The following is a 16,117-nucleotide window of genomic DNA, read 5'->3' on the forward strand; positions in this document are numbered from 1 at the left end:
CACCTCGTCTTCTCCCCCAAATTATTTTTTTCTGGCCTTTTTCATCCGCCCCCCCCCCCCAAAATCTCCAATACTTTCCGCAACTGTATTTGAACAATCCAGGATTTCAATTAGTCGCCTCCAATTACTACTAAATTTAAAAAAAAATTTCATCCCAGTCAAAAAACAATGTTCTATGTACCTTCTCAACAGAAAAAATAAGATAAAAACTTGCTCACTTTGTGATTAAATCGCTTTCTAGGCATTTCATGTACACTTTTAACAAAACCTGCACCCCCAAACCCCTCCGAAAGTGCTCATATTCTATATTTTTCTTCACACCGATATTTTTTTCACACTCTGAAACCCCACTCCTTTGTCAAATTGCCTAATCATTGTTTTTCTTTTTTTTTTCTTGTGCTAGCTCCTCAAAAAGGGGCTAGGCAATCTCTTCGTGTCTTTTTAATATATACTTATTTTCTTTGAAAAATAAATTATGAAAATTCAACTGTGGAAGTGCAAAGAATGAGATCTGTAAGCAGAATGTGCTTCATTTTAATCAATTTTTAAGAAATTTTCCCAAGAAAAGGTCTTGGCATATTGATAACCCGTCAACCGCAAACCTTTAGAGGCAAATTTAAGCAATTTTTCGAATTTTTCTTCGATCAGACTCCAAATATTCAAATATTTCACTTTGCAGGGTGGAAATTATCATAATTTAGTCATCAAATTATGTTATGAAAATTTTGCCAGAATATAAGGAGGATGGAAACAAGTATTGGCACAGGTTTTCCATTCTTTCCGTATCTCTATCACTATGCAAATATTCCTGAAAGAGGAATTAGATGCTCTCCGTGCTCAGAAGGAGACGAAAGCTTCCACTTCTTCCAACAATCAAGGAATTGGATCGAACATGGCTGCGACTCCAACTGCACCAACTACTCCAACAATCAACACCACACAGGCTGGAAATAAGATTGAAGTGATTTTGAAGAAGAAATAATTGTTTCGCAATAAATAAATAATTGTTCTGTTAGCAATGTGTTGCTTAAATCAGGAGAATTAAATGCAACATTTGCCGCTGGACGTTTTAGAGCAATAATACAGCGAATAAACGTAAAGCTTTTTCTCGGAAGTTCACTGGAAAGCGACATGTTGTTAAATGAGTGGTTCAGCTGATGTTTTTCAGACGTTTTCAGCTGTAGATGAATTGTTAATATTATCATGGGTCCCTTCCAAAAAGTATGGTCCCAAAAAGCAATTTACCAATTATGGTCTCAACGATCCAACGACGGTTCCTAATTACAATGATATAAGGGCCTCTTAACTTCCAACTTTAAGTCTATTTATCTAGCTTCTTGTCGAAGTTACAGAATAGTTGTCAACTATATAATTGTTCAGCATACTATCACCAATATTTTATCAGTGCACAGATTTTTTATATCATGCATCGGTAAAGAGATAATTGAGCTTAAAATTGACAGTGTGAGCAATTCTAATACCTGTTTCACGGTATTCAATTTTGTTTTTCTTGCTTCAGCTGCCAATAATGCGATTCGAAACTGGTAGTATTCTTTCCGAAGAGAACCATCGAGCTTCAAGATTCATTGCTAAAAAAGAGCAGACCATCGGAATCCGTTTGCTCAAAGTTAATCTACAAGAATTGATTTTCTTCCTTCAAACCCTGAATTTTGAAATTCATCCTTATTTTTTCTTCCATTGCAATTCCAGTTTTTCACTTTCATCTCAAATGACAACGTGCAGAAGAAATTTTATTTGAAACTTGGCACTGAGCCAAAATTGGTCGCGTATCGTCGTCATTGCATTTCGCTGCGTAGCGACTCAACAAGACTCGTATGACCTCTTCCCCTCTTCTCCCCAATGTGGAGACCCTGTGTTGCAGACCACCGCTGCCCTCTCAAACTTATCCCTTCGACTTTCTTTAGCTGTTTTTCTCTGACTTTTTTTTCCAGTGAAATGACCGGCGGTCCCACCTTGAGACCATTCTTCCTGGAAGAAAACCATCACGGTTTGAAAATTTTTCTTCAACTGGAAAAAAAGAACAGATTTCATTGGAATCCGTTCACTCGAGATTGATTCACTCAGACAACTGTGAATCCCAAAATTTTCCATTCGTTTTTTTTCATTTTAATCCCGTCCTCCTCTCATCTGGGACTAGCCTTGTCTTTTTCGCAACCACATTGCCTCCCCATCCTTTCAGAAAAAAACATCCCCCTCCTCCCAGGTCCGCAATGTGCCGCCGCTGTGTTACGGACAACTACTCTCCATTCAAATCTGATGACCCTCATTGTATCTCAATTTGCTCATGCAACTCGTTTTCTTTGATTTTCTACGTTGTTTTCTTTTAATGATTTTTTTCTTATCAATATTCAATCATCAAAATCATTTTTTCAGGTAATTATAATGAAATCCAAACACCACCATCACTCTCATAAGCGAAAGCACAGATCCAGTGGGAGTCGTGATTCGAGGGAATCTCCCCGTCCAAATCACAAGGTGAGTTTATTGAACAATTTTTTAAGGAAACACATTTTATTTTATTTTTAGAAGCGACGTCATGAAAAGCGTCGTCATGAAGATGATGATCGCCGCGATGAGCACTATGGGGATTCTCGCCCGAAATCGTCATCGAGAGACAAGGATCGTCGTGACCAACGCCGGCATCGTGATGATTATCTAGAAGACTATCATTGTGGTAAACGCCGTCACAACGGCGAATCTCGTGGAAAGTCTCCGAAAAACATACGATCCGACAGTCGGGACGAGCCCAAGCACAGATCCAGTGGGAGTCGTGATTCGAGGGAATCTCCCCGTCCAAATCACAAGGTGAGTTTATTGAACAATTTTTTAAGGAACACACATTTTATTTTATTTTTAGAAGCGACGTCATGAAAAGCGTCGTCATGAAGATGATGATCGCCGCGATGAGCACTATGGGGATTCTCGCCCGAAATCGTCATCGAGAGACAAGGATCGTCGTGACCAACGCCGGCATCGTGATGATTATCTAGAAGACTATCATTGTCGTAAACGCCGTGACAACGGCGAATCTCGTGGAAAGTCTCCGAAAAACATACGATCCGACAGTCGGGACGAGCCCAAGGCTTCGGATTCTTTGACAATCAACCACCATGGCGACGCCGGTTATCGAGACGAGCCAACTAGCCAACGTCAAGAGGTATCTATCATTTGAGAAAGTTTAGAAGTATTTATCCATTTTTGCAGAGAATCAGCCGTGATGATCATCGTGAGGATGCTCGTCGGGATGAGAGCTACCGTGAAGACGAGACGCGTATGATATCTCCAGTCAGGCAGAAAGCGGAAAATCACGGATTCGGCAACGAAACTCACAGAGATCAAAGTCCAACTATTAAGTCGGAAGTCGGCACCCCAGATCATTCCCATTCTGATGATCAAAGGAATACTCCAATGAGCCAAAGAGATGCAACTTCTCCAACGACCGAAATCGACCAAGCAGAGGAGGAAAATACAGAACCACCGCCGAAAAAGATTCGACAGGAACGGAAGTCGAAGAATCTCGGAACAACAGGTAAGAATATCTGAACTATAAATTGTATCTTCATAAACAACATTCAGAGCTCACCGCCAACGTCCTGAGAGTGTCTGAGGTCTCCGAAAAGGAGCAGTTCCGAATGGCTCTTCAAGAATCCGAAGATTCTCCTCTGATCTTAGCTATCTGCAACTATGAATGCTATGAAAGTTGTGAGAGTGTTAAGTTCGGAGATAGAGTCCAGATTGAAGCGGAAGTGATGAAGAAAAGTAAGTTCTCGATCAATATCTAGTATGCTGATAATTTATTCTGTTACAGATGATTCGAATGTGGTAACTAAAATTTGGATCGATAGGATTCTAAGAATCGACAAGGGCGTTTCCAGACAAAACTCCGTTCCACACTCAATTGCAAGTTTGCCATTTTGCATCAAGCCAAGATGTAAGTATAAGTGGTAATCTTCTAAAATTTCATACTTTTTCTTCAGTCATCCATGAACTCTCGGATGTGGAAATCAAAAAAACTGTTCTACAAGTAACAATTTTGAACGTGAAGTTTACCGTTTATAAAGGGTATGATAGTTATATAGTTCTAACATCCAGTATTACTATTTTTCAGTTGTCTGAATTGTCAGCATGCAATGAGAAAAGTAACAAAGGTTGCTTTCTGCCCCAAGTGTAAAAGAAGAAGGTGTCGAGATATGCCGTTTGGCAGGGTAACAGTTTCCAAAAAATTCGAAAATTGCAAATCACCTTTTTCCAGATGCGAGTCATGGATTTCTCTGGACAAATCTACGTCAGTTTGAGACCGGAAGTGATGGAAAAATTTTTGGATATTTTGGGATATACCGATCATATTTCGGGATATACCGATTGGGATGCATTCACCTGGCCAAGTGAACGGTATAATTTTTGTACCCCATGTATTATTTTTTGACAAAAAATTTGCAGTGCCAACTATGTGTTCATATCATTCATGATGGAAATTGAAAAGAAATCAAATGAATGGGAATGCACTGATGTTGCTGAAATGGACTGGGCTGTCTACGCAAAATATTTGAAGGAAAAGGTTGGTGAAGTACTATGATGACACAAAAAAAATCGGAGCTGTGGAAGAGAAGCACCGTTGGCCGTAACCAAAGGTCCCACAACTACCATAACCAGTTTTTATTTTATTTTACAGGGTTTATTATCTTGATTTTTTTTCCAAAAAAAAGGAAAGTTAAAAATTTTGAGAGTGATTAATTGACGAGAATGAACTTTGAAAAAAAAAAATACTTTTTGGTTACGGTAGCTGTCGTTGTAGGACCTTTCTCTTCCACAGCTCCAATTTTTCGTAACAGTAGACTAGCAAAGATTGCTTTGGTTTTCTTTATAAATTAGAAAATGTCTGATTAATTCAATAGTCTTGAACGGTTGTTTTCAGGAGGAGAAGGAGAATAGACAAACCGAGGAGCCAGTTCAATAATTTCCGGACCAAAGCGATTCATCACCGATCTGAAAATCTGAAAATAATATTTTTTGATCTGTTTACTGTTTATTGGTTTATTGGGTTTACTTTTTGTTTATTAATATATGAAGTGCTTTATTTGAAATAATCTCATAAATAAGTGAAACCCGGCAAATTATGGGCTAGTGTCAAGACAACTTTATAGTAGTCGTAACCCTATTGGAAATTTTGAAAAAGTTCTGAACGAAAAGAATAGGTTCAGAAAACTGGCACAGTTGGAGATGTTTTGACACTTAGAAATGTAGAGTTTCTCAGCAAGTTTTTTTGTCTACGAGTGCAGCCAGTGCGACGGTGAACTTTCGTTTTGTGCTTTCTTCTTGTAGATTGTTTATACAACGTTAGAGATCCAATTCCACGGCTGCTTTTGCAGCAAAGATCATAATGACCACACTGGGGCTCAAATCGGATACCTGAACATAAAAAAAAGTTTTCAACGGATTTCCTGCTCTTATCGCTGTTCAAATTTTATCTCTGTCGCTTAAAAGTAAAATAAACTGTGCCGCGTTCAAGTTATTTTTCGAATCCCCGCTTCAAAATTCAATCAAATATTAAATATTCAAATATTTCACTTTGCAAGGTGGAAGTTGTTATAATTTAGTCATCAAATTATGAAATGCTAATTTTGGCAGAATATAAGGAGAATGGAAACAAGTATCTGCACAAGTTTCTCTTGTTTTCCGGACTATTAAATTCACTATGCAACTCTTCCTGAAAGAGGAATTAGATGCTCTCCGTGCTCAGAAGCAGTCGAAGGCTCCCACTCCAATCAACAAACAAGGATCAATTAGTTCTAACAATTTTTTTACTCCATCCAACAACCAAGGGCCGATGGGATCTAACAGTACTACTACTCCAACTACACCGACAATCACCACCACACAAGTTGGAAAAAACATCGAATTAATTTTGAAGAAGGAATAATTTTTTGACTAGAAATGAATTATTGTTTCGTTAGCTTTGTGTTAAAAAGTGGAAAGCAAACCTTGTCTCTAGAATTTTGAAACGATTTTTTGGTTTCGATGTGTTTCAGACTTCTCCAGGTAGCAAGAAATTTTTCAGCTCAAACGTTTCGCAACCCAGACGTTTTGCACTATCAAATATGAAAATAACATGAGAAAAGCGCAAGACAATACCAAAAAACAACATTTCTAGCTGGAAATTGTTTGATTTGAAACAATAACGGCTGCCAACAGTCCTAGCGGCAAAACGTCTCGCTACAAAACGTCTGGGAGCTTTTCAGACAATTGAGCACGTTTTTCAGACAGATCTTCTTGTGTTTTCTGTAACATCTCTCGTTCAATTGTTAATACTTTCTGGGAAGATTGTTACGAACACAACCCCAACGTTCCGACAACGCTCCAAACATTTTGAAAACATTCGTTGGTTTGTTTATTTATTTCTCTCTTTCTTGTTTGCATATGATGATCATGGGATCCAATGATGGGACTGTTCTTTCCGGAAAGAGCCATGAACACTTGAAAATTCTGCTTCATTCTGAGAAAAAAAAAATTTAACCGTGATTATTTCAAATATAAAACTTGAAATTTTCAATTCAATATGATTTTTCTACTAATCCAATTTTGGTCTTTCAAATCTCCTCTGGGCCCATCTTTGTCTCATTCTATTGTTTCTAGTCCTATTTCGCAACCAATATTGCGCGGGGAATATAACCCGCCTCCCCCTCCCGCCATGTCCGCGATGTGGCGTCGTTGTGTGTTGCGGACCGCCGCCTTTTTTCAAATTCATTTTTTCTTCATTCTATCTTTATTCGCGCACACTGTTCATTTTTCTCAGATTTTCTCCGTTTCTTTCTTATATTTTTTTTCCTTCCTCGTCGTTATTTAAGAATCGAAATTGTTTCTCCAGGTAATAACAATGAAATCTACTCATGAGAATCGCGACAGGAAGCGGAGATACAGCTCAAGTGACGATGAGAGTCGTCAGTCGAGGTTCTCTGTTCGTCCGAACAATGATGTAAGTTTATTCCTTGATTTTTTTAGAGAAGAAAACTATTCTTGCTTTTAGAAGCCGTCCAACAGCAACAGCAACAGCAACAAGACTCAATCATCCAGAGATAGAGAAATCCGCCGTAACACCGCCACTAGAAACGATTCCAGACGTTTTGAGGTAAATTTCATCCGAAAAGGTCCAGGGGCATATATTGATTTTTGCAGAAAGATCAACGTGGTGCCCGTCGTGAAGAGCGTTGTCGTGAAAGCGACTCGCGTACGAGATCTTCAGTCAGTCGGAAATCGAAGAACGACGGATTCGGAAACGAGTCTCACAGGGATCAAAGTTTCAGGCGAAAATCTCCGTACTCGAAAAGCACTCGCCGTGATCATCGCGATGATCGTGAAAGTCATGAGAAATCATCATATCGTCGGGAAACTGACAATTTTGGAAACGTCGCCAAAGATCATTACCACCAGGATCATCGTACAAAATCCCCAGTGGAAAAAAGAGCCAAAAGAAGTGATCAGGCTGAAGACCGCCATTGTGAAAACCGTCGACGTCACGACAAATCTCGTACGCGTTCTCCTATGAGCAAAGGATCCGATGGATGGGATGAAGTCAATACTTCTGATTCTACAACTACCAAGCGCAGTCGTGACACATCTTCAACGTCTCCGGATAGTCAAGCATCCAGAAGTTCCGAAGCGTCATATCGCAGGTCTGAGTTTCCGGAAATCGATGTAACAAAGCAATTGAGACGTTACAATTTGAGTAAGTTTATCAAACGTTTAAATACGCTCTAAAAACTTTTTTTGCAGTCATGGACACGATTAATCATAGAAATAACAAGGCAGTAGCTCTTGAAATCGGAGCTGTCTTTTCGCCAAAGCCGTTGAGAGACGAAAACGAGAGTGTTGCCGCGTTCAGTTTTGAAGATGCGTGTGGTCCTGCACTACCGAACAAAGCGTCTATCTGGGAGTCGGACGGCAAAAATCTGGAGGAGAGTGACAAAGTGGGAAAGTCGAAATCAGGAAGCGGACAGGGTTCACCCTTGGGTACGCCACCACCCGGATCTCCAATTCGACACAATATGCTTGTTGAGGGTAAGTTGAATTTTTTTTGGTTTTTTTTTGTTAAGAGTCTTAACTCAGGAACATTTTTGTCAAAAAAAAACTCGAAATCGAAAAATTTGCACATGCGCTCGAGTTGAATTACTAGCAAATAGCAAAAACGAGGCAAAATCCGTTTTTTTTCCCGTCGTAATAATTTGTTTTTTTTCTTTTAGCTGATGTTATTTGCATATCCGACGACAAATCCGAAGACGCCGAATTCAAGTACGACACCACCCCACCACCTGAAGAATTGGATGCGATGGCAGATGAAGAGAAAGCTGTAAGGAGAATTTTTTTCATTTAAATTAGAATTTTCCATTTCTTCAGAAGTACACATCTGCAATAGAAGTGCGCAAACGCAGGCAACACGAACAAGAAATCTGTGAACTTCCGGTTTCCTTTCCAGGGCTCTACGGTTGTCGACACATCTCCGAGTACCATATTCTCAACAAAATATCTGCTGGAACTTTTGGAGAAGTGTTTCGCGGCAAGCACACTCGTACCGATGAGATTGTAGCTCTGAAGAGATTAAATATGGAGTACGAAGAGGAAGAATTTCCGATCACTGCACTTCGTGAGATCGATATGCTTTTGAAGGCCGATGATCATGAGAATGTGGTTAATGTGAGGGAGGTCTTGCTTGGCCGAACAGTTTTCGATGTTTATATGGCAATGGAATACATAGAAAATGATGTTAAGAACTGGATTGACATATTGAAGCACAACGGCAAACGTTTCCGTATTGGGCATACTAAGAATCTCGTCTGTCAGTTGCTCCAAGGAATTTCTCATTTGCATGATCTCTGGATTCTTCACCGCAATCTCAAGCCTGCAAATCTTTTGATCTCGAGCTCTGGAGTTTTGAAAATTGCCGACTTTGGGTTAGCTCGCGAGTTTGTTGAATCCAAAGACATTGAAAAGCGAACGAAGATGACGTTAAGAGTTGTAACGCTCTGGTACAGATCCCCAGAGTTGCTTCTGCATCCGATAACATATTCTACTCCTATTGACATGTGGTCTGTCGGATGCATCATGGCTGAATTCATCACAATGCATCCATTGTTCCAAGGTTGCGATGAGCCGAACCAAGTGGATCTCATCTTCCGAATGATGGGTACTCCCAGTGAAAAGAATTGGCCAACAATCAACGAGTTGCGCCTTTGGCAACCCGTTACTTATCCAGTTTACAAGCAGGGAGAATTTAGAAGAAAGTTCTTGGAGGCGAAATTGTTGGATGAAAATGGATTTGATCTTCTCAACGGGTGAGTCAAAAGAGCTATCAAAATGGAGAAAAAACCTTTAATAATTTATTTCAGACTACTAACGATGGATCCAAGTCAACGTCTCACTGCATCCGAGGCTTTGAAACATCCATGGTTCAAGTGAGTATTACAGCTTTTTGATACTTTCTTGATGCTGCAGTCGTTTTTTTGAGCGAAGGTTGGCCATACTTTGCTTAATTTTGTATTCTAAAACAAGCCCACGGTGCGTTCGAAAACTAGCAACCCTTAGCATTAATTATGCCTGAAAGACGCCAGCTGCAGCCGAAATGGTCATACAGAAAATCTAAAACTTTTCCCAAAACTCACGTAGACGACAGCTGTCGCCGAGGCGATTAGAAAAAAACACTTAAGCCAAGTCTGGCCAACCAGTGCCCAAAACACCACAGCCGCTTTTTAAACATGCAGCACTGGTCAATAAGATTCACAAAAACATATTTAGTTTATTTCGGCTTTAAAGGAGTCTGGAGCAAGACTATCAAGTTTGCGATGACTCTGAGTGATCGAAAACTCAACGGCCAAGCCCCAGACCCCTGAAAATAGTCGAAATGGTCGAAAATCAACTGAATATTACAATACTGTCTTATGGACCGGTTCGGTAATTCAAAGAAACAACATCCGCGGGTAATCTTTCAAAAAACAGCTTTTTTGAATTGTAATAAATCTTGTTCCTTTCAGCGGATATCCGGAATCTGTGCCCAACGAAAAATTGCCGCTTACTCAAGCCGACGGAAACCATGCGCCAGTCGTCGGACAGAAACTTAAACAAAAATCTCGTCTGAAGAAAACGTTTGAAGAACGAAGACCCAGGTCGAACTGAAACTCTCCGTCAGTTCAACGTCAAGGTTGATCACGTCAAAACAAGCAAGTTACAGCTCGCATTCTGATGAGTCGGACAAAAATTTGCCCAAAATGTTTGCATTTTGAGGCAAAAATTGTATTATTATTTACCAAATTGCTAAGTAGCTAGTTTTATAATGTAATCATCAAGTTTAATTATTGATCTCTATTATCTCGTCATAACTATCACTTTTATATGATCTCCAAATCCCCGTTTTCTTTCAATACTGTCATTTCCTCCAAACCGATTGCTCAAAATTATCTGGGTACATAGATGTATACGCTTGGCCCCTGCTCAACCCCAATGTCTTTCAAATGTGATACACCAAAATTCCCCGTTTTCGTCAACTCTCCCATATCCCCCGAAACAAGTTTTATATAATGTAAATGTTTTATCAACCCCCATAAAATAAGATCAAAACGGTTTTTTTGAGTTCCAAAATATTGAAAATGAGAGGTAATGTGTGTTCACTAATAGAGAATCGGACACGGCTTGCTGTCACCCAACTCAGCGGTGCTATTTGGAATTGTGCGCCCACCAGCCGATTTATGTGAAGTTCTCGTTGATGAAATGCTCGAAAGTGTCGCCGAATAATGGACGAGACACGGAGTTCTGGAAAAAAAAAATTCAAAATCGATAGAAAGGAAAACGAAAAAAAAATACTTAGGACACATTCTCTGAGAGAATTGAGATCGGTCCAACAGGCGATGGCAAGGGAAAAAAATCAAAATTGTCCTAGGATTCTGATATTGTATGTGGTGGGTATAGTGGTTACTCTAAGACTTTTGACCATAGTACCCATAGGCCACGCCCCCTCCTGACCGCGAAAAAATACAGTAACCCGGAAAAAGTATTTTAGTTGAAAAAAACAATATCGACTCAAACGTTTTAGTTTTCAGATTCTGGTACTATTATGACTATTTTTGTGGTTCAAACAGTTTTTTACAGTAATCTTGAAGAAGAGAAATTTTCCCTTTTTTCCCTTTTTTGAATTAATTTTCACTTTTTTCGGAAAATTCTCAAAAATTTTCCACTGTTTAGAAACCCAAACCCTAATAGTTTGATACTATAAAAATTCCCACACTATAAAACCATGGTGCCATGACAAAATCGGATACCCTCAAAAGGGTTATTTTCAGAACTGTTTTATTCATTTTCATTATTTTCTATCACAATTCCGGCCCATCGCCTTTCTTCTGGGCTCATCCTAGTCTTATTTACTTGTTTGTTTTCTTCTTTCGCAACCAACATTGCGCGGTTGCCATTTGACCCCTCCTCTCCTGTCCGCAATGTGGCGTCGTTGTGTGTTGCGGACCGCCGTCTTTCGTATTTATTCCTTCCTTCCTCATTTTTTTTCACGCACGCTGTTCATTTTTGTTCGATTTTCTCCGTTGTTTTACCGTATTGATTTACTTCTTTTTCATATCTAAAAATTGAAAACATTTCTTCAGGTAATAACGATGAAATCTTCTCATGAGAATGACGCCAGGAAGCGGAAATACAGCTCAAGCGACGATGAGAGTCGTGAGTCGAGGTTTTCCGTCCGTCCGAACCACAATGTAAGTTTATTCCATGATTTTTCTAGCAAAAGAAAACTATTCCTGCTTTTAGAAACGTCACAACAACGATCACATCAAGGAAAAATTGTCCAGAGATCGCGAAATCGGACGAAACGCCAACACTAGAGACGAACCAAGACATTATAATGTAAGTTTCATACAAAAAGGTCCAGGGCTATTTATTGATTTTTGCAGAGAGACAGACGTGATACCCGTCATGAGGATAGTCGTCGTGCGGAGCGCAAACGTGAAGACAAATCGCGCGGATTCGGAAACGAGTCTCACAGGGATCAAAGTTCCAGGCAGGAATCTCCGTACTCGAAAAGCACTCGCCGTGATCATCGCGGTGATCGTGACAGTCGTGAAAAATCACCATATCCTCGGAAAACTGACAACTCTGAAAACGTCGCCAAAGATCATCACCACCAGGATCATCGTACAAAATCCCCAGTGGACAAAAGAGCCGAAAGAAGTGGATGGGACGCCAAGGACCGTCGGGATCATCGTGGTGGGCGCCGCTACGACAAATCTCGTACGAGTTCCCCAACCAGCAAACGATCCGACGGCTCCAGTAAGCTCAAGACTCCTGATTCGACGACCGACAACCGCAATCGTGACTCCTCAGCAAAATCTCCAAATAGCCAAAGATCCAGAAGCTCCAAAACGTCTTATCGCAAGTCCGAGTCTCCGAAAATTGACGAAGCAGAGAAAACGAAGCGTTACAATTTGAGTGAGTCTTTGAAACAATTAAAATGACTCTAATAATTTTTTCTTGCAGATATGAGCGTCATTGATCGGAGGAATAGCAGAATAGTGAGTGAAATCGAGGAAATTGAAAAGTCGCCGACGCCATTGAGAGACGAAAACGAGGGTATTGCCACGTTCAGTTTTAAAGACGCCTGTGGTCCTGCACCACCGAACAAGGCCTCCATCTGGGAGTCGGACGGCGAAAGTCAAGAGGAGAGTGCCAATGAGGAAAAGTCGAAATCAGGAAGCGGCCAGCATTCGAGCAAACGTGAGACTTCTCCAGATACACCAGATCATATGCTTGATAAGGGTACGTTGAATTTTTTACGGTATTTTTTTGTTAGGAGTCTCAATTCAAGACCATGTTTGTAAAAAAACTGGTGCTTGAAAGCTTTGTTCGTGTTGAATTATCACCCGTGGCAAAACTTTTTTCTAAGTTGTTTGCGAAATTCGCCTCGTAAATCGATACGATACCGGATCCTAATATTTCCAAAGGTCGGCTTGTAAATGACTTTCACTAACCTCTGTAATGAATAAGTTGCTATTTTCAGTTTTTGACTCATCCGACGACGAAACCGAAGACGCCAAGTACGATACCACTCCACCGCCTGAAGAATTGAACGCTATGACGGATGAAGAGAAAACAGTAAGGAGAATTTTTTTTCATTCAAATGAAAATTTTCCATTTCTTCAGAAGTACACATCTGCAATGGAAATGCGCAAACGCCGACGACGCGAGCAGGCGATTTCGAAACTTCCGGTTTACTATCCAGGGCTCCATGGTTGTCAACACATCTCCGAGTACCATATTCTCAACAAAATTGCTGCTGGAACCTATGGAGAAGTATTTCGTGGCAAGCACACGCGTACCGATGAGATTGTAGCACTGAAGAGATTCAAAATGGAGAATGAAGAGGAAGGATTCCCGATCACTTCACTTCGTGAGATCAATATGCTTTTGAAGGCTGGTGATCATGAGAATGTGGTTAACGTCAAGGAAGTCTTGCTTGGCCGAACAGTTTCCGAAGTTTATATGGCAATGGAATACATAGAAAATGATGTTAAGAACTGGATTGACAAGTTGAAGCACAAAGGCAAGCGTTTCCGTACTGGACATACAAAGAATCTCGTTCGCCAGTTGCTCCGAGGAATGTCTCATCTCCATGATCTCTGGATTCTTCACCGCGATCTAAAGACTGCGAATATTTTGATTTCAAGCTCTGGAGTTTTGAAAATTGCCGATTTCGGATTAGCTCGCGAGTATGGTGAAGCCAACGACATCGAAACGCGAATGAAATTGACAGAAGTCGTTGTCACTCTCTGGTACAGATCCCCAGAGTTGCTTCTCCAGCCAAAAACCTATTCTGCTCCTGTTGACATGTGGTCTGTCGGTTGCATAATGGCCGAATTCATCCTTATGGATCAACTTTTCAAAGGTTGCGATGAGCCAAACCAAGTGGATCTCATCTTCCGAATGATGGGTACTCCCAGTGAAAAGACATGGCCGGCTATCAACAAGCTGCGCATTTGGCAAACTGTCAATTTTCCAGTTTTCAAGCCAGGAGAGTTGAGAAGAAAGTTCTTGAAGGCGAAATTGTTGGATGAAAGTGGATTTGATCTTCTCAACGGGCGAGTCAAAGAGTCATCAAAATATTTAAAAAAAAATTGTAAAATTTATTTCAGACTACTGAAGTTGGATCCCAGTCAACGTCTAACTGCCGCCGAGGCATTGGAACATCCGTGGTTCAAGTAAGTTGTATTTGCTCGCTGGCAGCGGCTGTCGTCCTCTGTGCAATAGTTGACCAGTCGGTTTTTGAATTATTTTTTATAATAGATGCCCAGGGCGCTCGAAAGCTAGCAAACCTTTGCCTAGCTTAGGCCCAAACAAAGCTTCCACCAAAATCGGCATTCAAAAACCAAATATCGTCTGAAAAGCACCTAAAGTTTGGGGAAAATACGGTGGTCACTGTTTTGTCTAAAAACGATATTGGAGCCCAAGGAGATTTTGACTGCTGCTTGGGTAGCTTTAGGAAAAAAAAAATTAAGCAAAATCTGGCCAGCTGATGCCCGGAAAACGGCAGTCGCAATCGATTTTCAAAAGATACAGTACCGTTCAATGAGATGTACAAAAACGTATTTTTCAGCTGACTTTCGGTCTTTTTGACCATTTTCAGGTCTGGCGCTCGGCTGTCAATTTTCCTGACACTTTGAAAATTTCAGAGAGTGTGAAACATACAAAAATTCAAAACTTTGCATTCACAGAACTTTTTAAGAATTCTCAGTTTTTCAGCTATGTTCCGATATTTGAGAGACATCTGTTTTTTCACGATTTCAGAACGAATATAGGCCAAAACGAGGTGCCTTTCGGAAATTAGCGAATAGCTGGAAATTCAGGGATTCTCAAAAATTATGTAAATGTAAAGTTCTCAATCTAGATCTGTTTTACACCTTCAAAATTTTTAAAGTGCTCGGAAACGTGACAGCCGAGCTCCAGACTCCTGAGAATGGTCGAAATATCCGGATATCATTTGATAAATAAGTTTTTTGTATATCTATTCAACTGAATATGTATGCTCAAAACACGACAGCCTGTGCCAAGCTTTTGAAAAATAGCTTCCTTAACATTCAACTAATTTTATTCCTTTCAGTGAATACCCGGAATGTGTGCCCAACAAAAACTTGCCACTTATTCAAGCCGACGGGAACCTTGCACCAGCAGCCGGACATGAAGCTAATCATAAATCTCGTCTGGAAAAACTTTTGGAAAACGAAGACCCTGAACGTGCTGAACTTCTCCGCCAATTCAACGTCAAGGCTGATCAAGTCAAGGCAAGCAATTTCCAGCTAAAGTTTTGATTGTTTCAGACTGAAATTTGCCAATTTTTTTTGCATTTTTAGGCAATTATTATGTTATCTGTTAAATGGTTAACAAGGGAACCTTTTAAGTGAAGGTAGGAGTTAGCAGAAACCACCTACAAAGATCGAAAGAGCAAAGTCGAAAACCTCTAAATCCGTTTTGAAAGTCTGCTTACGAGACCTTTGAAGTGCTGAAATTTCAGTTTCAGTGCCAAAAATCCCATTTGCAGTGAAATATCGGCAATTTTCAAATTTGATTTTCTCCACTCCTAGGAGGTTTTAGGACTTGAAACTTTTTGTGTAATACTCAAAGCTATGTGAAATTTCATATTTCGACCATTTTCTGAAAAAAAAGTAATTTCGGAAAAGTTTTGGAAAGTTTCAAAATTTGCCTAGATTTTCGCTGGGCCCAAAAAAAGTTTTTTTTGGAAAATGTAGAAAATGTCTGAAATATGAAATTTCGCATAGTTTTGAGTATTACACAAAAGGTTTCAAGTCTCAAAATCTCCTAGGAGTGGAGAAAATCGGTTTGGAAAATTGCCGATTTTACACTGAAAATGGGATTTTTGGCACTGAAACTGAAATTTCAGCACTTCAAAGGTCTCGTAAGCAGACTTTGAAAACGGATTTACAGGTTTTCGGCTATGCTCTTTCGATCTATGTAAGTGGTTTCTGCTAACTCCTACCTTCACTTAAAATGTTCCCTTGTAAGTAGCTAGTTTTATATTGTAATTATCAAGTTTAATTAT

General features: G+C 40.0%; 4 protein-coding genes across 4 annotated transcripts; all 4 read left to right on the forward strand.

Annotated features, from left to right (window-relative positions):
- Positions 1 to 796: 796 nt before the first annotated feature.
- CBG17237 lies at positions 797 to 4,978 on the forward strand (the record flags this gene model as incomplete). The annotated part of the gene is made up of 12 exons (XM_045239311.1): positions 797 to 961; positions 2,395 to 2,496; positions 2,548 to 2,826; positions 2,879 to 3,178; positions 3,226 to 3,550; positions 3,598 to 3,780; positions 3,830 to 3,952; positions 3,999 to 4,083; positions 4,130 to 4,226; positions 4,274 to 4,413; positions 4,462 to 4,579; positions 4,937 to 4,978. 12 exons carry the CDS (start codon positions 797 to 799, stop codon positions 4,976 to 4,978), a joined length of 1,959 nt encoding a protein of 652 aa, XP_045096122.1.
- A 738-nt stretch (positions 4,979 to 5,716) lies between these two features.
- CBG27590 lies at positions 5,717 to 5,941 on the forward strand (the record flags this gene model as incomplete). Its single annotated transcript, XM_045239312.1, has 1 exon — positions 5,717 to 5,941. The coding sequence occupies one exon, from the start codon at positions 5,717 to 5,719 to the stop codon at positions 5,939 to 5,941; it is 225 nt and encodes a 74-aa protein (XP_045099949.1).
- A 948-nt stretch (positions 5,942 to 6,889) lies between these two features.
- On the forward strand, positions 6,890 to 15,362 carry CBG17235 (the record flags this gene model as incomplete). Its single annotated transcript, XM_002644185.1, has 8 exons — positions 6,890 to 6,994; positions 7,450 to 7,552; positions 12,229 to 12,483; positions 12,544 to 12,822; positions 13,064 to 13,158; positions 13,207 to 14,141; positions 14,196 to 14,261; positions 15,161 to 15,362. Coding segments are annotated over 8 exons (2,040 nt in total), but the record flags the coding sequence as incomplete, so codon positions are not given.
- Positions 8,503 to 9,471, forward strand: CBG17236 (the record flags this gene model as incomplete). Its single annotated transcript, XM_002644186.1, has 2 exons — positions 8,503 to 9,347; positions 9,402 to 9,471. Coding segments are annotated over 2 exons (915 nt in total), but the record flags the coding sequence as incomplete, so codon positions are not given.
- Positions 15,363 to 16,117: the final 755 nt, after the last annotated feature.

Source organism: Caenorhabditis briggsae (assembly GCF_000004555.2).
Source record: "Caenorhabditis briggsae complete genome, chrX, whole genome shotgun sequence".
NCBI classification, from domain to species: domain Eukaryota; kingdom Metazoa; phylum Nematoda; class Chromadorea; order Rhabditida; family Rhabditidae; genus Caenorhabditis; species Caenorhabditis briggsae.